This window comes from Palaemon carinicauda, chromosome 45 (assembly GCF_036898095.1).
Source record: "Palaemon carinicauda isolate YSFRI2023 chromosome 45, ASM3689809v2, whole genome shotgun sequence".
In the NCBI taxonomy this organism is placed as follows: Eukaryota; Metazoa; Arthropoda; class Malacostraca; order Decapoda; family Palaemonidae; genus Palaemon; species Palaemon carinicauda.
The window spans coordinates 33,153,764-33,179,873 of NC_090769.1; the positions used below are offsets into that span (position 1 = coordinate 33,153,764).

A 26,110-nucleotide genomic window follows, 5' to 3' on the forward strand; every position below is an offset into this window, starting at 1 on the left:
TCAGCCATGCTTCGCATCGTGTCGGAGATGCAATCTAAGATTGTGTCGGAAATGCAGGCCAAGATGGACACGATGTTCTCTAACATTGGTCAGAGACTTGGGGCATTAGAGCAAGGTGCTCCGGAGAGAGTTCAAAGCTCTCTCATCCCGGATGCCTCTAAGCTTCCGCCGTTTACCAAGAATTAACCCTTGGCGCATGGCTCTTCATTCCCATTCTCAGACGGGATGTTAACATTGGAAGGTCTTGGTACTCGTCCTCTAGAGGATTTTGAATTCTTTCCTCCTGGTCCTCCGCATTTCCATTTCATGGTTATGCCAGGCTTACCGAAGAAGCTCTGGTTCGGCTGGATAAGGTTCCCAAAGAGACTGTCATTTTCCCAAAAGAACAAGCCCAATCTGTTTGGGCTAGGTTTCTGAATGATAATGGTTGCACCAATACCATGTTGACGCCTTATAAGAGTTCTTTCACAATGTTCTTAATGGACAAGAACACGTGACTCCATGCGTCAATAAGGTTGCAGAACTTGCTTTCCAATATGCTCTGGAGGAGAAGCCCTTGCTTCCCATCCGAGAGGTGGATCCGATCTCCCTCCTTCTTCCTTCAGGTAATGAGTATTGGGACAATGTCCATACCACCTTTACTTCTGGCAAGCTAACAGCGGACTGTGCCTCAGTTATGTTTAGTGAACGGCTTCCCCGTCTCCCGGAATCTCTTATTAAAACAGGAGTATGATTCCCGCCTACATGTTGGTCGAACTTTGAACTTGGCCACGTCTACGGAGTCGATAAGCCTTAACTTATGATACTGAGAGTATCTTTAAGTCTCTCAATAAGGCTACTTTGCAGTCGTTATATTTCGATTTATATGACTTTGCTATTGCTAAACGTAGGTGCCGCAAACACGTCCTGGCTGAGGCGACTATTAGGCACGAGCCTAATAAACTTATCCGGTCCTCTTGCTGGGGTTCAAATCTTTTCCTCCTGAGGATCTTGTGGAGGAAGTCTTGGCAGAGGCTACTAGGGTTAATCAGAGCCTTAAAGCCCGTTGGGGGTTTGACTCCTAAGCGGAAATATGATCCCGCAAATTACCAAGCCCGGGGTAGGAAGAAGCTCCGCCCGTATACCTCCACCCAGTTCCGGCAACAGCAGAGTAGTTCGTCTGTTTTCCCGTCAGCCTCCTTCCTCCATCTCCTGCTGCTCCTGCACAGCCTTCCACCTCTCAGGCTCCTTCATCGGATGACTCTGTCACCGTTCTGCTCCCTAAGAGCCAGCTTCCCGGTGCCTCCACCACCTCTCCTGCCTTTAACCAGTCTTATGAGGCTCAAGGCTCTTCCCAGAGTTATAACAGAGGTAGAGGCTACCACCGTGGTTCAAACCAGAACAGAGGTAGAGGTAGATTCTTTCGCAAGGGAAAGAACTTCCGAGGCGGACGTGGAGGCAACTCCTCAACCAATACTGAGGTGCAGCAGGTAGGGAGGAGGCTTTATGCCTTCCGCAACAAATGGAGGTTCAGTCCCTGGGCTTTCAGTATCATCTCCAAGGGACTGGGGTGGAGTTGGATTCAAGGACCTCCACCTCCGAACAGATTTCATCAACATTCCACTCCGGACCTAGTCGAATTTGTCCAGGACTTGTTACAAAAGAACGCCATACAAGAAACGAAACACCTGAAGTTTCAGGGTCGGCTGTTCAGTGTCCCGAAGAAGGATTCGGACAAGAGAAGAGTGATTCTAGACCTATCCCTTCTCAACTTGTCCATTCAATACGACAAGTTTCGAATGCTTACCCGTCTCGCAGGTGCGGACCTTACTTCCCCGTGGGGCCGTCACCACCTCTATCGATCTTACAGACGCCTATTATCACGTCCCGATAGCGAGACACTTCCGTCCGTATCTAGGCTTCCGCCTAGGGGACAAAAATTACTCCTTCAAGGTGATGCCTTTCGGGCTCAACATCGCCCCAAGGATCTTCACAAAGTTAGCAGAAGTTGCTGTTCAGGAACTCAGAAATCAAGGGATTCAAGTAGTAGCCTATCTGGACGACTGGCTCATTTGGTCAGACACCTCCCAAAATTGCCTAAAAGCCACTCACAGAGTCATCCAATACCTTCAATCTCTAGGCTTCCAGATCAACTTCAAGAAGTCCCGTCTTCTTCCGAAATCAAGTTCCAATGGCTCGGCCTGCAATGGGATCTTATATCTCATACTCTGTGTCTTCCCAAACCCAAGAGGTTAGAGATTGCAATGAACACCAAACGCTTTCTCAAAGACAAAGTAAGTTCCAGACGACTCCAAGAGAGGATCCTAGGGTCCCTTCAATTTGCTTCAGTGACGGATCTACTTCTGAAGGCAAAATTGAAAGATATCAATCGTGTCTGGCGTTCGAGGGCGAACCGGAAGCTCCGGGACAGGAAAGTCCGCCTTCCTCCCATTCTCCGGGAAAGACTTCTACCTTGGACAAGGGCCAACAATCTGTCAAAGTCAGTTCCCCTTCGATTTCCGCTTCCGAAGTTAATCATTCACACGGACGCATCCTTATCAGGTTGGGGAGGCTATTCTCAGCTCAGGAAAGTTCAAGGTCTTTGGTCTCCCTTATTCCGCCAATTTCACATCAATGTGCTGGAGGCCATGGCAGTTCTTCTAACCCTGAATCGTCTCGCTCCACCCAAGAGACAACACCTTCGTCTGGTTCTCGACAGCGAAGTGGTGGTCCGCTGCCTCAACAGAGGCGGATCAAAATCAGGGCCTCTGAACCATGTTCTAGTAGCCATATTCTCCCTAGCAGCCTCGAACCGTTGGCATCTTTCAGCTGTCCACCTGGCGGGAGTCCGGAACGTAGTGGCAGACGCCTTGTCCCGGACCTCCCCTCTAGAATCGGAATGGTCACTCGATCTAAAGTCATTCCGGTGGATTCTCTCTCGGGTTCCGGGTCTCCAAGTGGACCTCTTCGCCACGGAGTCCAACCACAAGTTGAGAGTATATGTGGCTCCCAATCTAGACCCTCAGGCCTACGCCACAGACGCTATGTCACAGAATTGGGACATCTGGGAAAGGATTTATCTCTTTCCCCCGGTGAATCTTTTACTGAAAGTCCTAGACAAGCTGAGATCCTTCAAGGGACGAGTAGCCTTGGTCGCACCCAACTGGCCCAAGAGCAATTGGTATCCTCTCCTGCGAGAGTTGAGACTACATCCTCACCCGATACCCAATCCGGTTCTGTCTCAGATAGTACAAACACGCGTTTTGTACGCTTTCTCAAACATTCAGAGCGCCCTAACTTTATGGACTTCATGAAGTTTGCGGCCATGCATGGTGCCAATATCGATCCTCAAAACACCCTGTTCTTAGAATCAGATAAACGGGATTCCACCATCCGCCAATATGATTCTGCGGTTAGAAAGTTGGCTAAATTTTTGATAGACTCAGACGTACACTGTATGAACTTGAACCTTACAGTCACTTTCTTTAGAACTTTATTAGAATCAGGTCTGGCAGCCAATACCATCACCACTATTAAATCTGCCTTGAAAAAGATCTTTCTAGTGGGTTTTAACATAGACTTAACCGACTCTTTGTTAGCTTCAATTACGAAAGCCTGTGCCAGACTGAAACTGGTTACTCGTCCTACCCCGGTAACCTGGTTCCTGAATGATGTACTCAAATTGGCTTCTGATACCATTAACAGTTCTTGTGACTACATTCCCCTTCTCAGGAAAACACTTTTCCTGGTGAGTTTGGCTTCTGGGGCAAGAATTTCTGAACTGGCAGCTTTATCAAGAGACCCGGGTCATATTGAGTTCCTTCCTTTGGGAGAGGTCCTTCTTTCACCTAACAAATTCTTTTTAGCTAAGAACGAAGACCCTCAGAACAGATGGTCCTCCTGGAAAATTGTTCCCCTCACGCAAGATCCGTCTCTGTGCCCTGTTACTACTCTTAGGTCTTATTTATCCCGGACCTCCTCTAATTCCTCGGGGCCTCTATTCGTTAGAGAACAAGGCGGTACCATTACCATTAAAGGGATCAGGCAACAGATTTTGTATTTTATTAAACAAGCTAGCCCTGACTCTTTTCCTCTTGCACATGATATCAGAGCGGTTGCTACTTCGGTGAACTTTTTTCACCACATGAATTTTACGGATCTTTCCAGGTATACAGGGTGGAAATCACCGTCAGTGTTCAAGAAACACTATCTTAAACATTTGGAAGCCCTTAAATTTCCTACAGTAGCTGCAGGGAGTGTAGTTACCCCCAGGTAACTCACATATTAATTCTTTGTCATTTTATCTCTCCCCCTTACCTGCCTCATTTATACCCTATTTGTATTCGTTGGTTTTGCACTTGATTACTATTACTATATTTGTAAATTTTTGACCTCTGAGTATCTGTATATATCATCACTCACGGCATTATTATACCTTACCTTTTTTGACAATTGTTCTACCAAGTGGATTTATGTTCTTTTTAAGATACCCTTATAACTGTTTTTGGCACTCATCTCTGATTAAAGCAACTTGTATTTCCCTTATGTTTATGTTTTTTCCTTTATTTTGCAAGTTTGGTGACATTTCTCTTGTATATATTCACTGGCCGGCACAGGTTCAAGCCCAGAAAAGGGATTTTGACGTAGGAAAAATCTATTTCTGGGCGAGGGACCTGTGCCGCCCAGTGAACCCTCCCAGCTCCTCTCCCTTGGAGTCCCCAAACTTTGGGTGCTAAGGAGTTGGGTTCTGAGCGGATGCAGAGTTGGTGGTGCCGAGTGAGGTTGAACGGCTCTCCTCTATTGGGGTCTTTGTCGTGGATGAATCTAAATAGTGCGGGACCTCTGGATTATACGCCCAATTTTATACCGACACCAATAGGTGAGCGAGCTAGTTAACCTAGCACTCCTTTACATTTTTTCTCTGGTATATTTAGCAGTAAATTACCTAAGAATAAGTGCTAATAGGAGCTTATTCACTGGGCGGCACAGGTCCCTCGCCCAGAAATAGATTTTTCCTACGTCAAAATCCATTTTTTCAATATTTAACTTAGCCGGTGATTATAATAGCTGATTCACACCCAGGGGGGTGGGTAGAGACCAGCAAAATATGTTTACATCATATGAGCTAAGAATTTTTATTTCATTTTAGAAGTTATCAAAATAACTAAACAAAATAAATAGGTACCTGGTAAGGAAGTCGACTTGAACAATTACTCTGCCTTTTTAAGTACGTCTTCCTTACGGAGCCTCGCGATCCTCTTAGGATGCTGAGCGACCCCTAGGAGCTGAAGTATCAAGGGTTGCAACCCATACAACAGGACCTCATCAAAACCTCTAATCTAGGCGCTTCTCAAGATATGACTTTGACCACCCGCCAAATCAACTAGGATGCGAAAGGCTTCTTAGCCTTCCGGACAACCCAAAAACAACAATAAAAACATTTCAAGAGAAAGATTAAAAAGGTTATGGAATTAGGGAATTGTAGTGGTTGAGCCCTCACCCACTACTGCACTCGCTGCTACGAATGGTCCCAGAGTGTAGCAGTTCTCGTAAAGAGACTGGACATCCTTAAGATAAAAAGACGCGAACACTGACTTGCTTTTCCAATAGGTTGCGTCGATTATACTTCGCAGAGATCTATTCTGTTTAAAGGCCACGGAAGTTGCGACAGCTCTAACTTCGTGTGTCCTTACCTTCAGCAAAGCTTGGTCTTCCTCATTCAGATGGGAATGAGCTTCTCGTATTAACAGTCTGATAAAATAGGATAAAGCATTCTTTGACATAGGCAAAGATGGTTTCTTAACTGAACACCATAAAGCTTCAGACGGGCCTCGTAAAGGTTTAGTTCGTTTTCAATAGAACTTAAGAGCTCTTACAGGGCATAAGACTCTTTCTAGTTCATTTCCAACCATACGATAAGCTTTGAATAACGAACGATTTTGGCCAAGGTCGAGAAGGCAGCTCGTTTTTGGCTAGAAAACCAAGTTGTAGAGAACATGTAGCCGTTTCAGATGAGAATCCGATGTTCTTGCTGAAGGCATGAATCTCACTGACTCTTTTAGCTGTGGCTAAGCATACCAGGAAAAGAGTCTTTAAGGTGAGATCTTTCAGGGAGGCTGATTGTAGCGGCTCGAACCTGTCTGACATAAGGAATCTTAGTACCACGTCTAAATTCCAGCCAGGTGTAACCAAACAACGCTCCTTCGTGGTCTCAAAAGACTTAAGGAGGTCCTGTAGATCTTTATTGTTGGAAAGATCTAAGCCTCTGTGACGGAAGACTGATGCCAACATGCTTCTGTAACCCTTGATAGTGGGAGCTGAAAGAGATCGTTCTTTCCTCAGATATAAGAGGAAGTCAGCTATTTGAGTTACAGAGGTACTGGTCGAGGATACGGATACTGACTTGCACCAGTTTCGGAAGATTTCCCACTTCGATTGGTAGACTCTAAGGGTGGATGTTCTCCTTGCTCTAGCAATCGCTCTGGCTGCCTCTTTCGAAAAGCCTCTAGCTCTCGAGAGTCTTTCGATAGTCAGAAGGCAGTCAGACGAAGAGCGTGGAGGCCTTGGTGTACCTTCTTTACGTGTGGCTGACGTAGAAGGTCCACCCTTAGGGGAAGTGTTCTGGGAACGTCTACTAGCCATCGAAGTACCTCGGTGAACCATTCTCTCGCGGGCCAGAGGGGAGCAACTAGCGTCAACCTTGTCCCTTCGTGAGAGGCGAACTTCTGCAGTACCTTGTTGACAATCTTGAACGGAGGGAATGCATATAGATCTAGATGTGACCAATCTAGGAGAAAGGCATCTATATGAACTGCTGCTGGGTCCGGGATTGGTGAGCAAAATATTGGGAGCCTCTTGGTCATCGAGGTTGTGAAGAGATCTATGGTTGGCTGGCCCCAGGTGGCCCAAAGTCTCTTGCATACATCCTTGTGGAGGGTCCATTCTGTTGGAATTATTTGTCCCTTCCGACTGAGACAATCTGCCATGACATTCAAGTTGTCTTGGATGAACCTCGTTACTAGTGATATGTTTAGACCTTTTGACCAGGTGAGAAGATCCCTTGCGATCTCGTACAACGTCAGAGAGTAGGTCCCTCCTTGCTTGGAGATGTACGCCAAAGCCGTGGTGTTGTCCGAGTTCACCTCCACCACTTTGCCTTGAAGGAGAGACCTGAAGCTTTTCCAGGCCAGACGTACTGCCAGTAGCTCCTTGCAGTTGAAATGCATTGTCCTTTGACTCGAGTTCCATATTCCCGAGCATTCCCAACCGTCTAATGTCGCACCCCAGCCTACGTCCGATGCGTCCGAGAAGAGAACGTGGTTGGGAGTCTGAACAGCCAGGGGAAGACCCTCTCTTAGGTTGATATTGTCCTTTCACCAAGTCAGACAAGACTTTATCTTTTCGGAAACCGGGATCGAGACCGCTTCTAGCGTCTTGTCCTTTTTCCAGTGAAAAGCTAGATGGTATTGAAGAGGACGGAGGTGTAGTCTTCCTAGTGACAAATTGATCCACGGATGACAGTGTCCCTACCAGACTCATCCACAGCCTGACTGAGCAGCGTTCCTTCTTCAGCATCTTCTGGATGGATAGCAGGGCTGGGGGCTGATCGTCTTGTTGTTCAGCAACGTCCTCATCAGAGGGTTCCTCATCCGAAACTGATGAGGAAACGGCAACGGAGTGGGCAACGTCTGGCTCGCTGAATCCGGTCGCACTGGTGGATGCGTGACGGAGCCGGACGCAATATCATGGAACTGCTGCACAGTCTGTGAACTGTCAACAACCATGGGTGCGTGAGAAAGCACAGCGTCAACCCGAGACTGTCTAGACCGTCTGGGTTGTGCAGTCAACACCCTACCGGGTTGCTGAGGTTGCAGTCAACACCCTACCGGGTTGCTGAGGTTTGACTGCGTCAAAACAAGTCACCTCTGCTGGTTGTTGAACGTCCTGAACGTCAACAACCACCTCCGAGCGTCGCTTAACGTCAACATGCGGCTGGCAACCCACACTGGGTCGCATCGGTGGAGGAACCACCTCAACTGGCAGACGCGAGTAGGTTACCTCAGCGTCAACAGGGCGCACAACCGATCGGTTGGAAGGTTGTTGGCCAGAAGGGTCTTCTCCGCATTTAAGTCCTCTATCAAGGACGCAAGCTTGGACTGCATGTCTTGCAGCAAAGCCCATTTAGGGTCTACGGGAGCAGGTGTGGCAACAGACGGGGTTAGCGACTGAGGCGGAACCGTTTACCATCCCTGAAAGCCTTGTTATGCGTGACATAATAGTACAGCAAAACTTCAAAGGCTCGACAACAGCTGTGAAGTTGACCTGTAAACAACTTGGAGCGTCTCCTGGCTAGGCGCCAGGGAGAGTCTACCAGAATTGAGAAGTCTATCTGGGCAGAGGCATGAACTCCCAAGCCGAGAACTTCTCTCGTGTCATATCAGACTCTCGCTCTATAAACCAGTTTAAAAGAAGGGAAAGCAAAGGCTGTATCCCCCAAACTCCTCCTGGTGAAAAACCAGTCGCCTAGCCAACGTAACGCTAGGAGAGCGAGAGAGCACTAGCTTAAAAACAACGGCTTCGAAGTAGCTAGGCCTATTGTAAGCTCTGACGTTTAGGCGAACGAGGAGCAGCAGTTACAAAAAGATCCGGACGAAGATCCTTAAAAAAAATCATCATGATTTAATTAAAGTCCATAGGAGGCTAAGCAGCTTTAGGCTCCTCTCCATTTGACAGAGTCCTCAAGGGAATATCAGTAGGAGGGAGAACAGCAACTTCCTCATCTACAGGAACCTTGTCCGATAAAAGCTGAGTCTCTCACTGGTGCATTAGTAGCGGACCAGAACGCAACGTCATGTAACTGCTTGACAGTCTGTGAACTGTCAACAACTGAACTGTCAACCACAACAGGTGCGTGAGGACGCACAGCGTCCACTCGAGACTGCTTTGACTGCCTAGACTGAGCAGTCAAAACAACTCTAGAATGCGGAGGTTGACGCACAGCGTCAAAACAAGTCAACTCCGATTGTTAGTGAACGTCTTGAACGTCAACAGGAGCATCAGCCAGTGGCCTAACGTCCAAATGCGGCTGAAAAACCACACGAGACCGCATCGAGTGTGGTTCTAAACAACCTGACTGACGTGACTAAGCTACGCCAACGTCAACAGTAAGCACAAAGTAACGTTAGGTTGGCTGAAAGCCAGGATATCGATGAGATAAACGGCTAGACTCAACGGACTAATAGGCAGAATAGTCTTCCATAAGGGAGGCAAGCATATACTGCATGTTTTGCCATACAACCCCTTAAGGATCAACGGAAATGGTTGTGGTAATAGACGAGGGTAACGTCTGTGACCGCAACACTTTGCCTACAAAAAAAGACTTTCGGAGTCTGTGTTACGCTTTTGTTAGGCGGCGAGCAGTTATCCGATGACTGCATAGGGTCAGAGCTGTCCTATTGGCTGTAACCAGGATGCTGGACCTGTCCTGAAAGGACTGACTTTCGCTTAAGGGCTTCGAAACCTTGTGACAGGTTTCTTATGCGAAAAGCCTACGGATGGCGAGGAGAAACAACGTCTCTCTCGTCTTATGGTAGGGGAGATCTTGGTAAGATACACCCGATACCATAGAGGGAAAACGTCTGTTCGTTGGTCAAGGCCTCTCGAACCCATAAGTCGTTTGACATTAATTCTCCCCTGGGCTTGGGAACTTGTAAGAGGTCCCGGACTAGGTGAACGACAGGCACGAACAGACGAACCCTCGGACGCAACACTGTAACACTTTGCGCCTCGGACGCAACACTGTAACACTTTGCGCATATCACTTTATCACTTCGATTTTCTGTTTTGCACTTATTTCTACCTGAAACACGCAATTCTACCCTTCATTAAAAGGTAGTAATTGCGAAATTAGTCGTATAATGCAAGCTCATAATACCAGCAAAAAACAGAAAACATATTTTAAGATAAAAAGAAAAATCAGTGGCTGGGAAAGAGACTAAACACTAGTTCATATAACTACGTTTTTGGGCTCAAGCCATGGCGTCCTGATGGAAGGTTCCTTTTTGGTAGCTTCCTTGGGTAAATAACTACTAAGATATTCCCAGAGAATTTAACCACAGGTTATCACAGAATTCTAACTTCTGGAGCGAGTATCCTAAAGGTTTCCCTTTAAGACATCGTATATCAACAGGGGACGCATGTATTAACGCGCCACATAGCTATCTACACCCCGAACAGAGTTAATGCTTCGGTGTGTAAGGGCTGAGAATAGCTGGGAGCCGTTCCATAGCTAATCTCATTCGTGGCTACTACTGATACTCGAGACGTAAACAAACGGGCGCCATTGCTTAAATGACGTCACGTCCGTCTTTATCCTTTGTTCAGTAGCTCGCCCTACTTAGACGGATTTTCCCTGTGCTTCACTTATCGCTTTGCATCTACGTAATGTCGCTACCTTCAGCCTCGCCTTCTTCTGGAAAGTTGAGTACAAGGTTCCAGTATTGTTTAGTTAAGCTCTGACCGTAAAGTAAATATTACTTTCCGAGATAATTGCTGTTTTGTGGCAGAGCTGTGCCTCTACCGGACCCGATATTTTATGGCGTCGTTGTTGTTATGCATGCCTTATTTAGTTAGCCACAACAACGCTTCCGGCCTTATTTACTAATCGATTACATTAGTTTATTTAGTCTTCATAGCTAGGAACTTTGATATCGTGTTTCGACGCTTTTTATCGGTCATCGATTGACCTCATACCAGTCGGCTACTATAGCCCCCAGGCCAGAGCGCCTGTATATAAGTGTTCATGCATGATTTTATTAGTGATCCTAGGCTAAGTTATGAAGATAGTGGCATTATTTTACAATACTTTCGACCGTGATGCAAGTGTTTTTTCGCCTTCAGGGACCATATAGGGGATAGGTTAGTTAGTGTCCCTTCCTAACCTAACCTACTTGTAGGACCCCTATATGCTTCCTTCATCCCCTGCCTTGGCATTTCCTCTGTTTAGCCTTGATTCCCTTTCTGAGTAGAGGGATCAAGTGTCTAATGGAGTATTCATCGCCTCTCAGTCCTCCCTAAGGGAATGAACCCCCCCTTAGGGTTGCGTCCGAGAGTGAGGTTAGGCTAGCCCTTCCTCTATGGCTAGGAATAGTCTATGACTGTCCTGCGATAGCGATATGTCTTCTATCCTTCCTAGTTCGGGGCTCTTAGCCCTGTTCTAGGTTAGGTTTTGGAAGGTTACTCTGTCCCCTGCTGAAACTGTACCCATGCACCGTTTCAGCCTGGCGGCCTTATCTTAGGTTAGGGAGTGTCCTCCCTTTCCCTAGTGGCCGCTCTGGTACAGAACCCCTTCCTTGGAAGACTCTTCTCTTCTCCCCTCCCCACCTATCTCTTGTATAGCCTAGCCTACACTTAGGTTAGTCTATACCCATCTGTCCCCTGTCCTACAACTCCTCCTTAGGGTGGAGTGATAGGGCTACCTTGAGCTTCCTTGTGCAGTCCGCTCTGGTACATATACCCTTCATAGTGTCCTATGGGGTTAGCCACTGGATGCGTTCTGCATGTGGAGGTCTCTCCCCTCTTGGGTGTCCCCTAGCCCTCCCTTGGGCTACCCTAGCTCCCGGTCCTCTGCGACCCCGGCTCCTGGGTGATAGAGCCTGCCTCTATCATGGGTACACCCTCTCAGGGGGGGATGTCTGGATTCCATGACTGGACTTCTTACATCCCTCCCCCTGTCTCTCTCACTATCCGGGTGCCGGTCCCTTGCCGCCTCCACTGTCGGCGATACCCGCCTCCTACCTTGGTGACTCTCCCCTACCCTCTTGCCGCCAGCCCCCCCTCCCCCCCCCCCACCCCCCCCCGCTTGCCGGGGGACTGTCGACCGCCGCCGGCCTTCCTCCTTCCTCCTAGCTTCGCCGTCCGCCTGCCGGTCGGCCACCGGAGTGCCGGCATTCACTGCCGGCAACCTGGTTCAGCTATAACCATCCTTATCCCAGTCACCAATCCGGCATCCTCCGACTGCCGGAGCCGCCGCCCCTCTGCCGGCGTGCCGCCGTTGTGCCGGAGGCCGCCACCCTGGCTTTACTCTTGACTTACATTTTGTCTCTCCTAATGCCAGAAACTCTGCTGGAGCGGCCTCCGGCATGCCGGAGGTCTGCCGGAACCTCCCGGAGGCGTCAAGGATACTTGCACCCCCTTCTCCTAGCTATCACTTGTATACTGATAGCCCTACACTGCAAACAGATAGCCTGTTTACACTCTTTAGATCAGTGCCTTGGTACTGTTCTATTAGTAATCATGCTGTCCCTTTGCATTCTTCAAAATTCCAGCATGCTGCGTGCATCTTAGCGCGGCTGGTTGCCGGAAGCAGTTACCCTAAGGGACCTGTTAGCTCCCTAATTTGGGACTGAGTGATCTCAGTCCCAAACTTATCCTTGGTTTTCCATGGAATTCCATTGCCCTGTGGAATTTCAGGGAATACTATCCTGTGCCTTCGGCCATCTCGGATTATCCAGGGATAAAGCTTGCGGTAGCCAGACGGGCGAGATGCATGGAGTATGTTTTCTTTACTACTTCAATCTCTATGCATCACACCCTTTCTTTAAGTTAAAATTAATGATTAATCTTAACTTAGCTTAAGAACCATTCTTATGACTCCCCCATACTCATTTTCTCTTTCTTCCACAGGAGGAGCAGATGAAGTGTGACTTCGACTTCTGCGCTGTGAAACGCCCGCACTTCTACGGGCATACGGCTTGCAGGACTCACGCCCCTTGTGCTAACAAGAAAGGGGATCTGAAATTCTGGGACCCACTGAATTGTACGGTCTGCCAGGCTCAACTAGTTGATGCCTTCCATAACCCTCCCTCAGCGGAGGTCAGGGACACTTCTCGGGAGAAGCTACGCAAGTGGGTGCGTGGCTTCCAGAAGAATGCCACCGGACCGTACCTGGCCACTGAAGAAATGAGGTCACTCTTGTTCCCTAAGGCCTCCCCTGATTCAGTGGTACCCAAGAATGTGATTCCCACTGTCCAAATTACAGTGGAACCTGATGTTGTCATGGCTCAGTCCATGCACGAGTGCCGCCTGGATTCTGTAGATGACGAACATATGTCGGATGTCTCGGAAGACACGGAGAAGACTCTTATGGCTCAAGGAGCTGAAAATGACGAAGACCAGGTGGAATACGCCGAGTCGGAGCAAGAGGTCGCTCCTCCTTCCATCTCCGCTCCTACTCCTACACCGACGGAAGTATCTATCCCGTCTACCTCCACGACCCCGGATCCCTCTTCATCCCACTCAAGAAATGTTCCGGTTGATTAGAGCCGTCATGGACGACAGGTTAAAGGAGAATCAGGAGTTCATCAGGTCCATTATGGGATCCAGAGAACCGAAGAGGATTTCGGTTAAGGATCTCCCTGCTTGCTCACATGCCAACCCGTGGAGGTATGCTGAGCATATGGTTATCGCGACCGGCAGGATCTTTATCAGCGACAAGATCGGCACGGTCCCTTTGGAAGACGTGGAGTTCTTCCCAAACTTTGAGGCCTACCCGGACTGTTACGTCCGACTTCGTTCTGAACCTGCCTCTAAAGAAGAGACCAAACCGAAGGAAGAGATAGTGTTCGATCTCGCGAAGGCCCAGGCTATGCTAGCCAACACATTCAAGAGTAGGGGTTTTACCTGCTCTAAGCTTCCGGCCCTGAGCAAGAAGCACCCTACTTATGTCGCACCTGAAAATGCGGTACTTCCATTCTTGGAAAAGGCCTTCACTGCGTGCCTTAAAGCTGTGGAAGAGGGGAAAGCCTGCCCTGCACTGGAGGAGTGCAGACCCTTCTCCATAGTCACTCCCCCTGACGCTCGACACTGGAAGGATATCCAGCATACTTTCGTCGTGGGAAAGCTAGATCCTGACGTCGCCGGACATCAGTTTAACGAAGACCTCCCTAAGCTCAACGATCACCTCCTTCGTCGGGAACAAGATACGAAGGAGAGGCTCGCAGCATCCATGTCTCACCAAGTCCAACTTGAAATTATGGCCTGTGACACCAGAGTACCAGACCACTACATGGTACTCTCCAAATCCCACATGACAACCGTGATGAAGGACTTGTACCACTTCATGAAGGCTCGGAGAGCCTGTCGTGAATTCGTGTTCGCAGGTGCCACTGTGAAACACGAACCCCGGAGGCTGATTTCCTCCAACATCTGGGGCAAACACCTCTTTCCTTCTGACCTTGTGAAGGAAATCACCGACAAAGCCGCCACGGAGAATAGGAACCTTCTCCACAAGTGGGGCATGTCAAGAAAAAGGAAACCCTCTCAGGACGACGGACCTCAACCTAAGAGGAAATCCCTAAAACAGAAACCCCAGCAACGTCAACCAAGACGTCAGTTTCCGGGACCCGCTACCTCCCAAGTGGCAGCTCAGCCACAACAGACCTTTCAATTGGTCACCCAACCGGTGTTGTCATAGTCACCGGTCTTCACCCCTGCTTTCGAGCAACAGACAACTACCTTTCGTCCCAAAGGTAGAGGCTCAAACAGAGGTGCAAGCAGAGACGCGTCTCGCCGTCCCTCCAGAGGCAGAGGAGGAAAGGGAGCTAGCGGCCGAGACAGCAAGCCCTCGGGACACCAGAAGCAATGAAGTGCTTCCGGTGGGAGGAAGACTCCGCCAATTCCAGGATCGTTGGACCTTCGATCCCTGGGCACACAGCATCGTCAAGAAGGGTCTAGGCTGGAGTTGGACTCAACCACCCCCAACCTTCCAGCAATTCTTCCAACAATCAACCCCCCTTCTGGAATAATATGTCCTAGATCTCTTGAACAAGAAGGTGATAAGGAAGGTAAAGTCCACCAGGTTCCAAGGGAGACTGTTTTGTGTCCCCAAGAAAGACTCCGACAAACTCAGAGTCATTCTGGACTTATCCCCCCTCAACAAGTTCATAGCGAACGACAAGTTCAAGATGCTGACTCTTCAACAGATAAGGACCCTTCTGCCTCGAGGTTCCTACACGGTCTCCATAGACCTGGTGGATGCCTACTGGCACGTTCCAATGAACCATCACGCTTCCTCCTACCTAGGATTTCGACTCCAAAGGAAAAGCTACGCCTTCCGGGCCATGCCCTTCGGCCTCAATGTGGCCCCTCGGATCTTCACAAAGCTGGCGGACGCCATAGTACAACAGCTCCGCCTCCGAAACGTCCAGGTGATGGCCTACCTCGACGACTGGCTAGTCTGGGCTCCTTCGCCCGAAGATTGTGTAAAATCTTGCAACAAAGTCACCCAGTACCTAGAACACCTGGGATTCAAGATCAACGAGAAGAAATCTCGCCTCTCTCCAGCTCAGAAGTTCCAGTGGTTAGGAATCCAATGGAACCTTCAGTCACACCGCCTTTCCATCCCCCAGAAGAAAAGGAAGGAAATAGCAGGGTCTGTCAAGCGACTACTGAAATCCAAACGAATTTCAAGACGCCAGCAGGAACGAGTTCTAGGCTCTCTACAGTTCGCCTCAGTAACAAACCCAGTGCTTCGTGCACAGCTAAAGGATGCCGCGGGAGTCTGGAGAAGTTCTGCATCCATCGCTCGAAGAGACCTCAAGAGACGGCTTCCAAACAGACTTCGACTTCTCCTAAAGCCGTGGTCAGAAGCAAAGGCCCTGAAAAGGTCCATTCCTCTTCAACACCCTCCTCCATCACTCAACATCCACACGAACGCTTCGCTGGAGGGTTGGGGAGGTCACTCCCACCAAAAACAGGCTCAAGGCACCTGGTCTCCCCTGTTCAAGACGTTCCATATAAACATCTTGGAGGCCATGGCGGTCCTTCTAACTCTGAAGAAATTATCCCCGCCTCCCTCGATCCACATTCGTCTAACCCTAGACAACTCGGTGGTAGTTCGTTGTCTCAATCGCCAAGGCTCAAGATCGCCCCAGATAAATCAGGTGCTTCTCCCAATCTTCCGTCTGGCAGAGAAGAAGAAGTGGCACCTGTCTGCAGTTCACCTACAAGGATTCCGCAACGTGACAGCGGATGCTCTATCTCGGACAAACCCGATAGAGTCGGAATGGTCTCTAGACGCAAGATCGTTCTCCTTCATCTCTCACCAAGTCCCAGAACTTCAGATAGATCTCTTTGCAACGAGCGACAACAATCAACTTCCTCGGTATGTGGCCCCGTACGAGGACCCCAAGGCAGAAGCAGTGGATGCCATGTCACTGGACTGGAACAGATGGTCCAAGATCTACCTGTTCCCTCCCACCAACCTTCTGTTGAAAGTCCTCTCCAAACTGAGAACCTTCAAAGGGACAGCGGCCCTAGTGGCTCCCAAGTGGCCCTGGAGCAACTGGTACCCCCTGGTCCTGGAGCTGCAGCCCAAGCTGATCCCTCTCCCGGGCCCAGTTCTCTCCCAACAAGTACAGAAGTCGACTGTCTTCGCTTCATCATCGAAAATCAAGGACCTTCATCTCATGATTTTCTCTCCCTAGCCGCAAAGAAGAGGTTTGGGATCTCGAAGAAAAGTCTGGACTTCCTAGAGGAATACAAGACCGAATCCACAAGACGGCAATACGAATCATCCTGGAGGAAATGGGTCTCCTTCGTCAAGACAAAAAATCCTAAAGAAATCACAATTGATTTCTGCATGTCCTTCTTTATTCACCTTCATGGGCAGGGATTAGCAGCCAATACGATTTCAACCTGCAAATCGGCCTTGACCAGACCAATTCTATATGCTTTCCAAATTGATCTGTCCAGCGACATCTTCAACAAACTACCGAAAGCATGTGCTCGCCTACGCCCAGCACCCCCACCGAAACCGATCTCCTGGTCACTAGACAAGGTACTCCATTTCGCCTCCAACTTGGATAATGATTCATGCCCTCTCAAGGATCTGACTCAGAAAGTTATATTTCTCTTTGCTCTTGCTTCGGGAGCTCGAGTCAGCGAAATAGTGGCATTATCAAGAGAAGACGGACACATCCTGTTTACCGATACAGGAGACGTTACCCTCTCCCCTGATCCGACGTTTCTCGCCAAAAATGAATTACCCACCAAAAGATGGGGCCCCTGGAGAATATGCCCCCTGAAGGAAGATGTCTCTCTATGCCCAGTAGAGAGCCTCAAGGTCTATCTTCGCAGAACTTCGAACTTTGGTGGAGGCCAACTCTTCAAAGGAGAAACATCGGGCAGCGACCTGTCACTGAAACAATTAAGAGCGAAAATCACCTACTTCATTCGCAGAGCGGATCCTGACAGTACACCCGCTGGTCATGATCCTAGGAAAGTTGCATCATCTCTGAATTTCTTTCAGAGTATGGACTTTGAAAGCCTTAAAAACTTCACAGGCTGGAAGTCCTCGCGCGTTTTCTTTAAACATTATGCGAAACAAGTGCACGAAGTCAAACATTTTGTGGTAGCCGCAGGTAGTATTATGAAACCTGCACCTAACTCTGCGTAGAACAGTGAGTTACTTGGGACTCTAACTCTTCGGGTGCCTATGTTGACCCTCGAGCGATACATAGTGATGTCGAAAACACTTAGTGCTTTTATAACTGTTCTTATCCCAGGTGAAATGTCATAGTTGTCACACAAGTGCCGCATGCCCTGAGCATGATGTATTTTTTAATCAAAGACTTGCGTTCCTCGAGAACGAGTGCCTACTAATAAACTTGAAATTCCTTTTCAGATTCAAGAGCAAGTCTTTATTACTATGTACATTATAATGACTGTAAATGAACTTTACTTATTGCTGTAATTTATTTAATTTCTGCATTTGTGAAATAAAATTTCTATTTTATTACCTGTGCGTCTCAATCAGCTCCTACTTACTATGAAATACATGCCTGTCATAGTTTTATTATCCCCTTTTCCTTATGGTTATGGAGAAATTAAGATACTAACTCTTAATTTATATTCACTCTGATTATGTAATGTTCCAATACGAATACTTACTCTTCATACCCTGGAGATGAATCATCCTTCTCAACACACAGTGCCCAACCACCACTGGTCTGCTTTTCAGAATGTTCCTATACAAATACCAAACATTCGGCTTCATCTCCAAGTTCTTCAAGTTCTTCTATCAGGATGAATAGCCCTTCAATACCACTTTGACGTCGGCATGGCCCGTGGGAACTTCACTGCCAAGGGGGGCAGGATGCTTCTTCCCTACGGTTCTTTACCAAGATTACTATGCTAATTTGTCAATGCCTTGGCACTTACTAATAGGGGAAAATCTACCACGATACATTGATTCTCTGGTATTCTTCCATCAGGACGCCATGGCTTGAGGCCAAAAAACGGATTTTGAGCGAAGCGAAAAATCTATTTTTGGGTGAGATAGCCATGGCGTCCTGATGGACCCTCCCTGCTACTTCGTCCAGTTTTAGGTCCCACCCTGCTCTGCTGTATCATGGTGATGGGCAAGCAACTGGCTTCAGGATAAAGACGGACGTGACGTCATTTAAGCAATGGCGCCCGTTTGTTTACGTCTCGAGTATCAGTAGTAGCCACGAATGAGATTAGCTATGGAACGGCTCCCAGCTATTCTCAGCCCTTACACACCGAAGCATTAACTCTGTTCGGGGTGTAGATAGCTATGTGGCGCGTTAATACATGCGTCCCCTGTTGATATACGATGTCTTAAAGGGAAACCTTTAGGATACTCGCTCCAGAAGTTAGAATTCTGTGATAACCTGTGGTTAAATTCTCTGGGAATATCTTAGTAGTTATTTACCCAAGGAAGCTACCAAAAAGGAACCTCCCATCAGGACGCCATGGCTATCTCACCCAAAAATAGATTTTTCGCTTCGCTCAAAATCCGTTTTTCAATCTCTCACCGCACATAGCCTGGGGACGAGAATAAAAACCTAAAAACGTTTTATCCTTCCTCCCCGTACAGCGACTAGGGACGTGAGTAACACGAGAACAACGTTACCCGCTTGAACGGAACGTTTTCTCTCCTCTCTCTCCCTCCGTCTCTATCTCTCTCTCTCTTTCTCTCTTGATTTAGCACCTAAGAGAAGAGCCCAATTATATATCGTCAAAAAAAAAAACATGTTATTTGACTAAAGGAAAAAACTGAAAGGTTTTTCAAATAAAAAGTTCCTTTAAATTAGAATTTAAAACATTTAAGCTAAGAAAGAATGAACAAAACGTCAGAATCGATTTACTCTTACTGCAAAGTGAAACCGTGATACACTCTCTCTCTATCGTAACGATAGAGCGCATGTTGAACGTCCTGAACGTCAACAACTGCGTAGCATAAAAAACTAAACGTTAGTTCATCTTTGAAAACAGTACGAAGACTATCAAAGAAATTCTTTCATAAAATATTACATTTAAAAAGTTTTAAATCCTTAGCTCTTTAAAAGCTAAAGACGATATAAAGGGCTCAACGTTGATTAACTTCGGTTCCAAGTTAGGACCGCCTACTCTCAGGAAAGGTCTATATAAACAAAGCATTAAAATTTATTTTTATATGTTTATAAAAAATGGAAAGTTAATCGAAGAGGCCTAATAAAGGCGGAGAGATATAAAATATATAGAGGAAAGTCTATAACGTGATAAGATAATTACTAAAAGCCTAAACACACTTCCGTCTAAGGGAAGGGTCGGCCATTTAAAAGTGAAAAGAAAGTCCATACTCTCTTTGTCACCATAATTAAATCTATCCAAAACGAGTTCAAGTTTTAAGATGAAGATAAAACACCTGCATAGCGAAAGCTCAAAACTAGAATAGTGTACTTCACCAAATAGTTGTGAAAACAAATCCAGTTAGCAACAGCGAATTAGTAGGTCTTGCCGGTAGCCCGACAGAGAGAAAATTGAGTTCTTTGTTTACAATGAGTAATGGGTATCTGAACGACAGATGGCGCTGTTGAGTACACCCCCTACCTGTGTAGCGATCGCTGGCGAATTTTTCCGTAGAGTTTTTCTGTCGAGCAACAGAGTTGCATCTAATATAATCACCGGCTAAGTTAAATATTGAAAAAAAAAGATTCAACATTTAATGCTATTAATAATGACCACATACTAGACAAAGAAAATAGTCAAATCATACAAGAAGGATAAAAAATTGAATTTTAACAAAAAGAATTTAATATTTGTTATTTCTATACTGATCTGCTGACCATATTGGTTTCATCCCCAGATGCTTTGTATGTAGACGTTACTGTACCCTACAACACCACAAAAAATTGAAAAATTTCCCTTCTCTACAGTATCCTTCCAATATACTGTACTAATGCCTCCAATAAAGTAATGTAACTAACCAGCGCCTAACGATAACATGCTACACATGTCGGATTGCTTTTCCAGTCTTGAAGTCGAAATAATTCCCTATCCTCCTTATGCCACTAGGTAGTGAATAGAAAGGTAGGCTTGTATATGATCATCAGGAGTATAGAAATAATAAAGTTTACTACTGTATTAAATTTACATATACTTCTATGAACCACTGCTGATGTTCATATTGCTGACTCCTGCACTTTAGTGGTAGTGGGCAGCCAGTGAAGTTAAGAAAGTGAGCATTTAGTTTCCCAAAGTAATTAAATAATGTCCTACACTTAGACAACCTATAATCTAGGCTTTTGGGGTACCCTAAACTCCAGATGTAATATTTTCTGAATAATACAATTTCAATATTTCTTATTTCTATTCTTACCTGATGTTCATATTGCTGTCTACATTCGGTAAGTTATATATGCAGCACAGATAAATGAAGTCTATTCTTTTCAGGTGTAGTAAGGTACAGTAGTATGACAATTTCTATTTTACATTTGAAGCTATCAACTGACAGAGTCTACAAGCTACACTTTTTTTATGATTTATTGATTTCCTTACCTTGTAACATTGGCCCTAAGAAATGTACGGTATCACCAGATATTCTTCATATAAAAAATGATAAAATATGACTCCTTTGATTTATGGTCCAACATCCTAACAGTTATTTCGTTGTCATGTAAAATTTAACACAAATCTATTTTTCAATGTATATCTAATAAACTATCAATAATGCCTTTCAATGAGTAGTTTTAATATTATGAAGGGTACCTATTTAATATTAGAGACAGTGGAATTAAACACTCTACTGCATAAGAAAATAATAACCAAGCAATCTGCCTTAATGATACTATCACTACTTATAAAACAGGTAATTACAATTCTAAGAAGTAATTTACTTGCATGGTGCAAGTCTGACCTATAGTTAGAAGGCCATGTATAAAATAATGGTTTGTGCAGACTACGAAAACCCTACATACATAATAAACTGCCATTGCAATGCAAAGTACAATTACAGATAAGAAAATTATATGGAATAAATTAACCAATTTGGTACAACAGTAGAATTCAACATTATAAATTTCATTCAGTTTTTTTTTTCAAAATATAGATTATGACAGAAGATGCTAAATATTTTCTTACATACTTACTTGTGAAATATGCAGTTGTAATTCTTGCATACCCAAAAATGTACGGAAACAATGCCTGCATGTCATTAAGTTAAGGTCTCCTGAAAAAAGGTTTAACTGATGATTAAACAGAAAATAAAATTTATAATATAAAATCTATTATTTACATACCTTTAAAAACTAAAATGCTGTTAATTTATAGATTCCAGCTTCATAAACTCTACATCAAAATCAATTATCAAAGAAAACAAAATTCTAATAATAAAATTACTTATTTCTCTACTCACCTGATGTTCATATTGCTTCTTCTCTGGAAGCCTATACAGTAATGTTAATGTTACTCATTAATATTCAGAAAATTTCTTTCCTTCCAATACAATAATGCCTCTGTAGTGTAGAAATGAGACCAATGTCTAACAACAATAACATCCTGTGCTTGCTGGATAGATTCTTCAGTCTGAAAGTCAAAATACTTCCCTAACCTCTTGATGCCACTAATCAGTGGGAGGAGGATGGACATACAGTATATATTAACATCAGGTGATTATAGAAATAATAAATTATATTACCAAAATTAGAATTATTTCTGTAAACCTCCCCTGATGTTCATATTACTTAATCACAAACTTTACAGATGTTGGGTACCCATGAAAGAAAGAGATAGGGCATTTAGTTTTTATAATCAGCTAAATAATATCTTGGTCAGAAAAAGCCTTTATGCATAAAGCTTTCAATAAAATTGAATGCGAGTGAAAAAAACATTAAACTCGCAGTAATAGGGTGGGATCGATCTGCTGCCATGCAATTGCTTTACCACTATACTGTACTAGGAAGGAGATGCATCCCTATGTGTTTCTTTCATCCGAGAAGGCAATTTTTTTACATAATTATGCCTGATAATACTGTTGTTTTCTCAATTGTCAACGTTGAATGCACAATCATAACCATGCACCAACGATAGGGTGAAATATTACAAATCTAAGTAATTTACATTTTCCCCCAAAACAACTGTCTGAATCCTGAGTCAAGTCATCCTAAAAACTCAGGAAACCTTTACAGATACAGTACAGTATACCTGAGATTTTCTAGATGTAAATCTTGAATTAGCAGGGAAATGTCATATCTTCTGCTAACCCTCTTTCTTGCCATGAAGAGAGACTCAGGATCTGGAAGGAATTTGTTTATTCCTATAATTTATTGTTTATAAAAGATGCTTTCAGCTGGAAGCTCTTAGATTTGAAAAGAGAGAGGTACCGGATAGCGTATGCATAACTGCAAACTTTTAGTTCTCACAGGCACTACAGTCTCAAGATAAAGAGAATACACCTTCACACTCCTGAGTTTAAGAGTGACATATGTGATGTTGTGGTGCAATAAACCACCTATTCTGGACCTCTTACAGGCTGAGTGCTCACAAAGGGTCTAAGAAAGTCAGTCACCTGATCAAAGAGCATTTAGGTGTGAGTGAGAGCCACATGTTCCTGAAGCACACGCTAAGTGCTGTGTGCATTGATCCCATTGCATTCAGGGTGAACTCTGTATTTAACTTGAGTGAACATTGAGTGCTTTGAGAGGCAGCCTGCTTTAAGCATATCCCTATATCTCTACTATAAGAATCCTTCTCTCATCTTGAGCGCACACTGAGCGTATTGAGGGACAACTTGCTTAAGCAAATCTCTCAAGTGAAAAGCTTGCTTTCACCTTGTGTGTATGCTAAGGATGCTAAGAGACAGGCTACTTAAGCATATCTCTTAAGTGAAAAGCCTGCTTTCACCTTGAGCGCACTGAGAAACAGCTTGCTTAAGCACATTTTCTAAGTCGCTAAATTCGCAAATCAAGTCTGGCGATCGGTAAGCAAAGCTATCATCATCCAATAAGTGAGGTTGAAAATATTGAATCAACAGTACTTGCTGAGACACCTGTTGCTCGCACGTGTGCTGTAATACTGTAAAGACGTAACTGGCTTCTTCCAAGAAGGAGGTTGTTCCTTTGACTTCAGGGAAGTATAACTTCAAGGTGGCAAAGGTGAATGTTCACTTTTGGCTAACCTAAAGAGTTAATTGAGACATGATAGCATTAATCAAATCTCCAACTCAAGGACAATATCCACGAGACACTTATCATACTAGGAACAAAGTCCAAGAATAGTGTTTAATAACTAGAAAACATGAAAATTTTACAAAGTTTACAGCCAGTGGAGACAAACATCTTTCTCCACTGACGGCTGAAATCAATGTGGTTTATCAGTGAGCAAGCGAGACGCAGTGCTTCCCGCTGCCAACTAGTAACAACCACTTGATGATTGACATCCCATTAAAAGTTTTAACATCAGTATTCCAACTTCGCTGAAACATCGACCCCACATAAAAGTGGGAAAAGATGAAGACAAAGAAGAAGAAGATTCTAACTTCGCTGAAATCATTACAGCACCCCCAAGTAAATAATGAGGGTTTGTATTCGTGTGAGAAGAGCTACATATTTCTGTTCAGCTGTTAACAGTGCTGCATACACACAAAGAATGAGACATGTAAATCCTGTAAACCTAAGGATCCATGGGCAGTATTTTTCCCCATAGTCATCACTCTATTAGATATAAGAGTGAGGCATCTTTGACTTTCATACACAAATTTAGACTGTAACTAAGTGATGGGTTTGCAGTGAAACAACAATGATTCAAAAATTAAGTTAAAAGTTAAATATGAAATTACTGTATATGAATTATGTCCTGCATCAGTTACCCTAATCCATATACAGTACCCAGCATTCTGAGACATTTTCAATTAATGGAACTGGAAATGTTATTTTGTATCATTAATAATTCAATGTAACCACACACTGTTTACTCAAAATACATAAGACTTTGTAGGATACCCTTGAATGGTCCCCAGCTTGTTTCAAAATCAACTTTACTGGTAGTCCTTTATCTTAAGTTTTATAAGGGAAATATTAACCTTAATACCTTTTCAGATGATGCCAATACATAATAATTAATGAGCTGCAAAGCTCATTAGCTTTACATTTTCTTTTCAAGACAACTGAGAACAGTAATTCTGATTTTCAATCAACATAATTATTTTAGAAATTCTTGTGAAAAGACTAAAACTCTGGCACATACATAAAATGTTATTTACACGTATAACAAATTATAGTATTATTTTATACTAATCGGGAATTAGGGTTGGGGTGGCCGATGTGCTAACGTCCCTGACTGGTGAACGCCAGACTGGAGTTCGAGTCCCGCTCAAACTCATTAGTTTCTTTGATCGCTGCAACCTCACCATCCTTGTGAGCTAAGGAGGGGGGGGAGGGTTTGGGGAGCCTATATGTCTATCTGCTGAGTCATTAACAGTCACTGCCTGGAGCTCCTTGGTCCTAGCTTGGGTGGAGATGGGGCTTGGGCACTGATCATATATACATTATATATGGTTAGTCTCTACAGTAGGGCATTGTCCTGCTTGATAGGGCAATGTCACTGTCCCTTGCCTTTGCCATTCATGAGCGGCCTTTAAACAGCTTAAAGAATTAATGTAACTCAGAAAATTTAAACCCTTGGGAAGGATAAATTCATAAGTGTAAGTAACTAGAAAGCAATTACAATGCACAACCAACAAAATAATTGAAATTAACCTTCAACTTTAAAAAATGCAATGTAGGATAGCAAAAGATAGAGTTACTTAAATATCAAAACTGGCAAAAAATTTGCTGAACAGATCAGAAGCAATGTAACATATAAAATTTCATGTACAAGAATATCAGTGGGAAGCATATCTCATACATATCTAGTATATAAAGAGCTTCTACAGCACTGTTGGTAAGAATATTGTTTCAGATTGAAAATGAATATAATACTGTTTCTGCTTCTTCTATCAAACACAGGAAACAAGCTGCTCTCTAATCTCTGGCCTTCCCTTTTAAAGAACTGCAGGCAAGAAAAAACGAAATTTTCCACTATATTACAATTATCATTTTAAAAAGGGCAAGACCAACTTATGTATGGACAGCTAAGATAAAAACCTACTTACTATTTTTTTGTGGATTTGTGTTTGAATTCAGTGTTGACAACGTCTCTTGCTTATTGCTACAGTAGGAGTCTGAACGTAATGATGAAAGAGAGCCAATATTCTCTGAAGTGACATATATTTTTACTCCTTTCCTCTGAAAAACATAACACTATTTAGTAACAAAAAACTTTACTTTATCATCTAAAATCTAAAATAATACTAAATCCTAGAAGAAAACAAAAATGTTTTTTATGAATGACCATTATTGTAAATCACTCCATAAAAGTATAAAAATATGGAAAAAAAAATAAGGACCCGAGAATTATCTTTAATGAGAGAGAGAGAGAGAGAGAGAGAGAGAGAGAGAGAGAGAGAGAGAGAGAGAGAGAGAGAGAGAGAGAGAGAGAGAGAGAGAGAGAGACTGTGTATGTGTGTGTGTTTGTTTAACCACACCATTGTTATTATTATCATTATTACTGTAATTGCTAAACTACAATGCTAGTTGGAAAAGCAGAATGCTATTAGTAGCAATTGTGCTGTTACCCATTTGACTTGAAGGAGAGATTGTCCAATAGTTGGAATATACACAAATCTTTAAAAGATTGAGATAGTTTAGACATACTGTAAATTGAGTAAAAATGTTATTTTGATTATAAAATAAATTTTTGAATATACTTACCCGGTGATTATATAGCTGCAACTCTGTTGCTCAACAGAAAA

At 44.5% G+C, this 26,110-nt stretch overlaps 1 protein-coding gene across 4 annotated transcripts in view; it reads right to left on the minus strand.

Moving 5' to 3' along the window:
- Window positions 1–26,110, minus strand: part of LOC137634912 (uncharacterized) — a 135,771-nt gene that overhangs the window by 52,140 nt on the left and 57,521 nt on the right. For all 4 annotated transcript variants that reach the window (XM_068367459.1, XM_068367462.1, XM_068367458.1 and 1 more), the window contains 2 exons: window positions 25,412–25,544; window positions 21,411–21,490 (listed from right to left, as the gene is read on the minus strand). In XM_068367459.1, coding sequence (XP_068223560.1) covers window positions 21,411–21,490; window positions 25,412–25,544 — 213 coding nt within the window. The remainder of the gene's footprint in view (window positions 1–21,410; window positions 21,491–25,411; window positions 25,545–26,110) is intronic.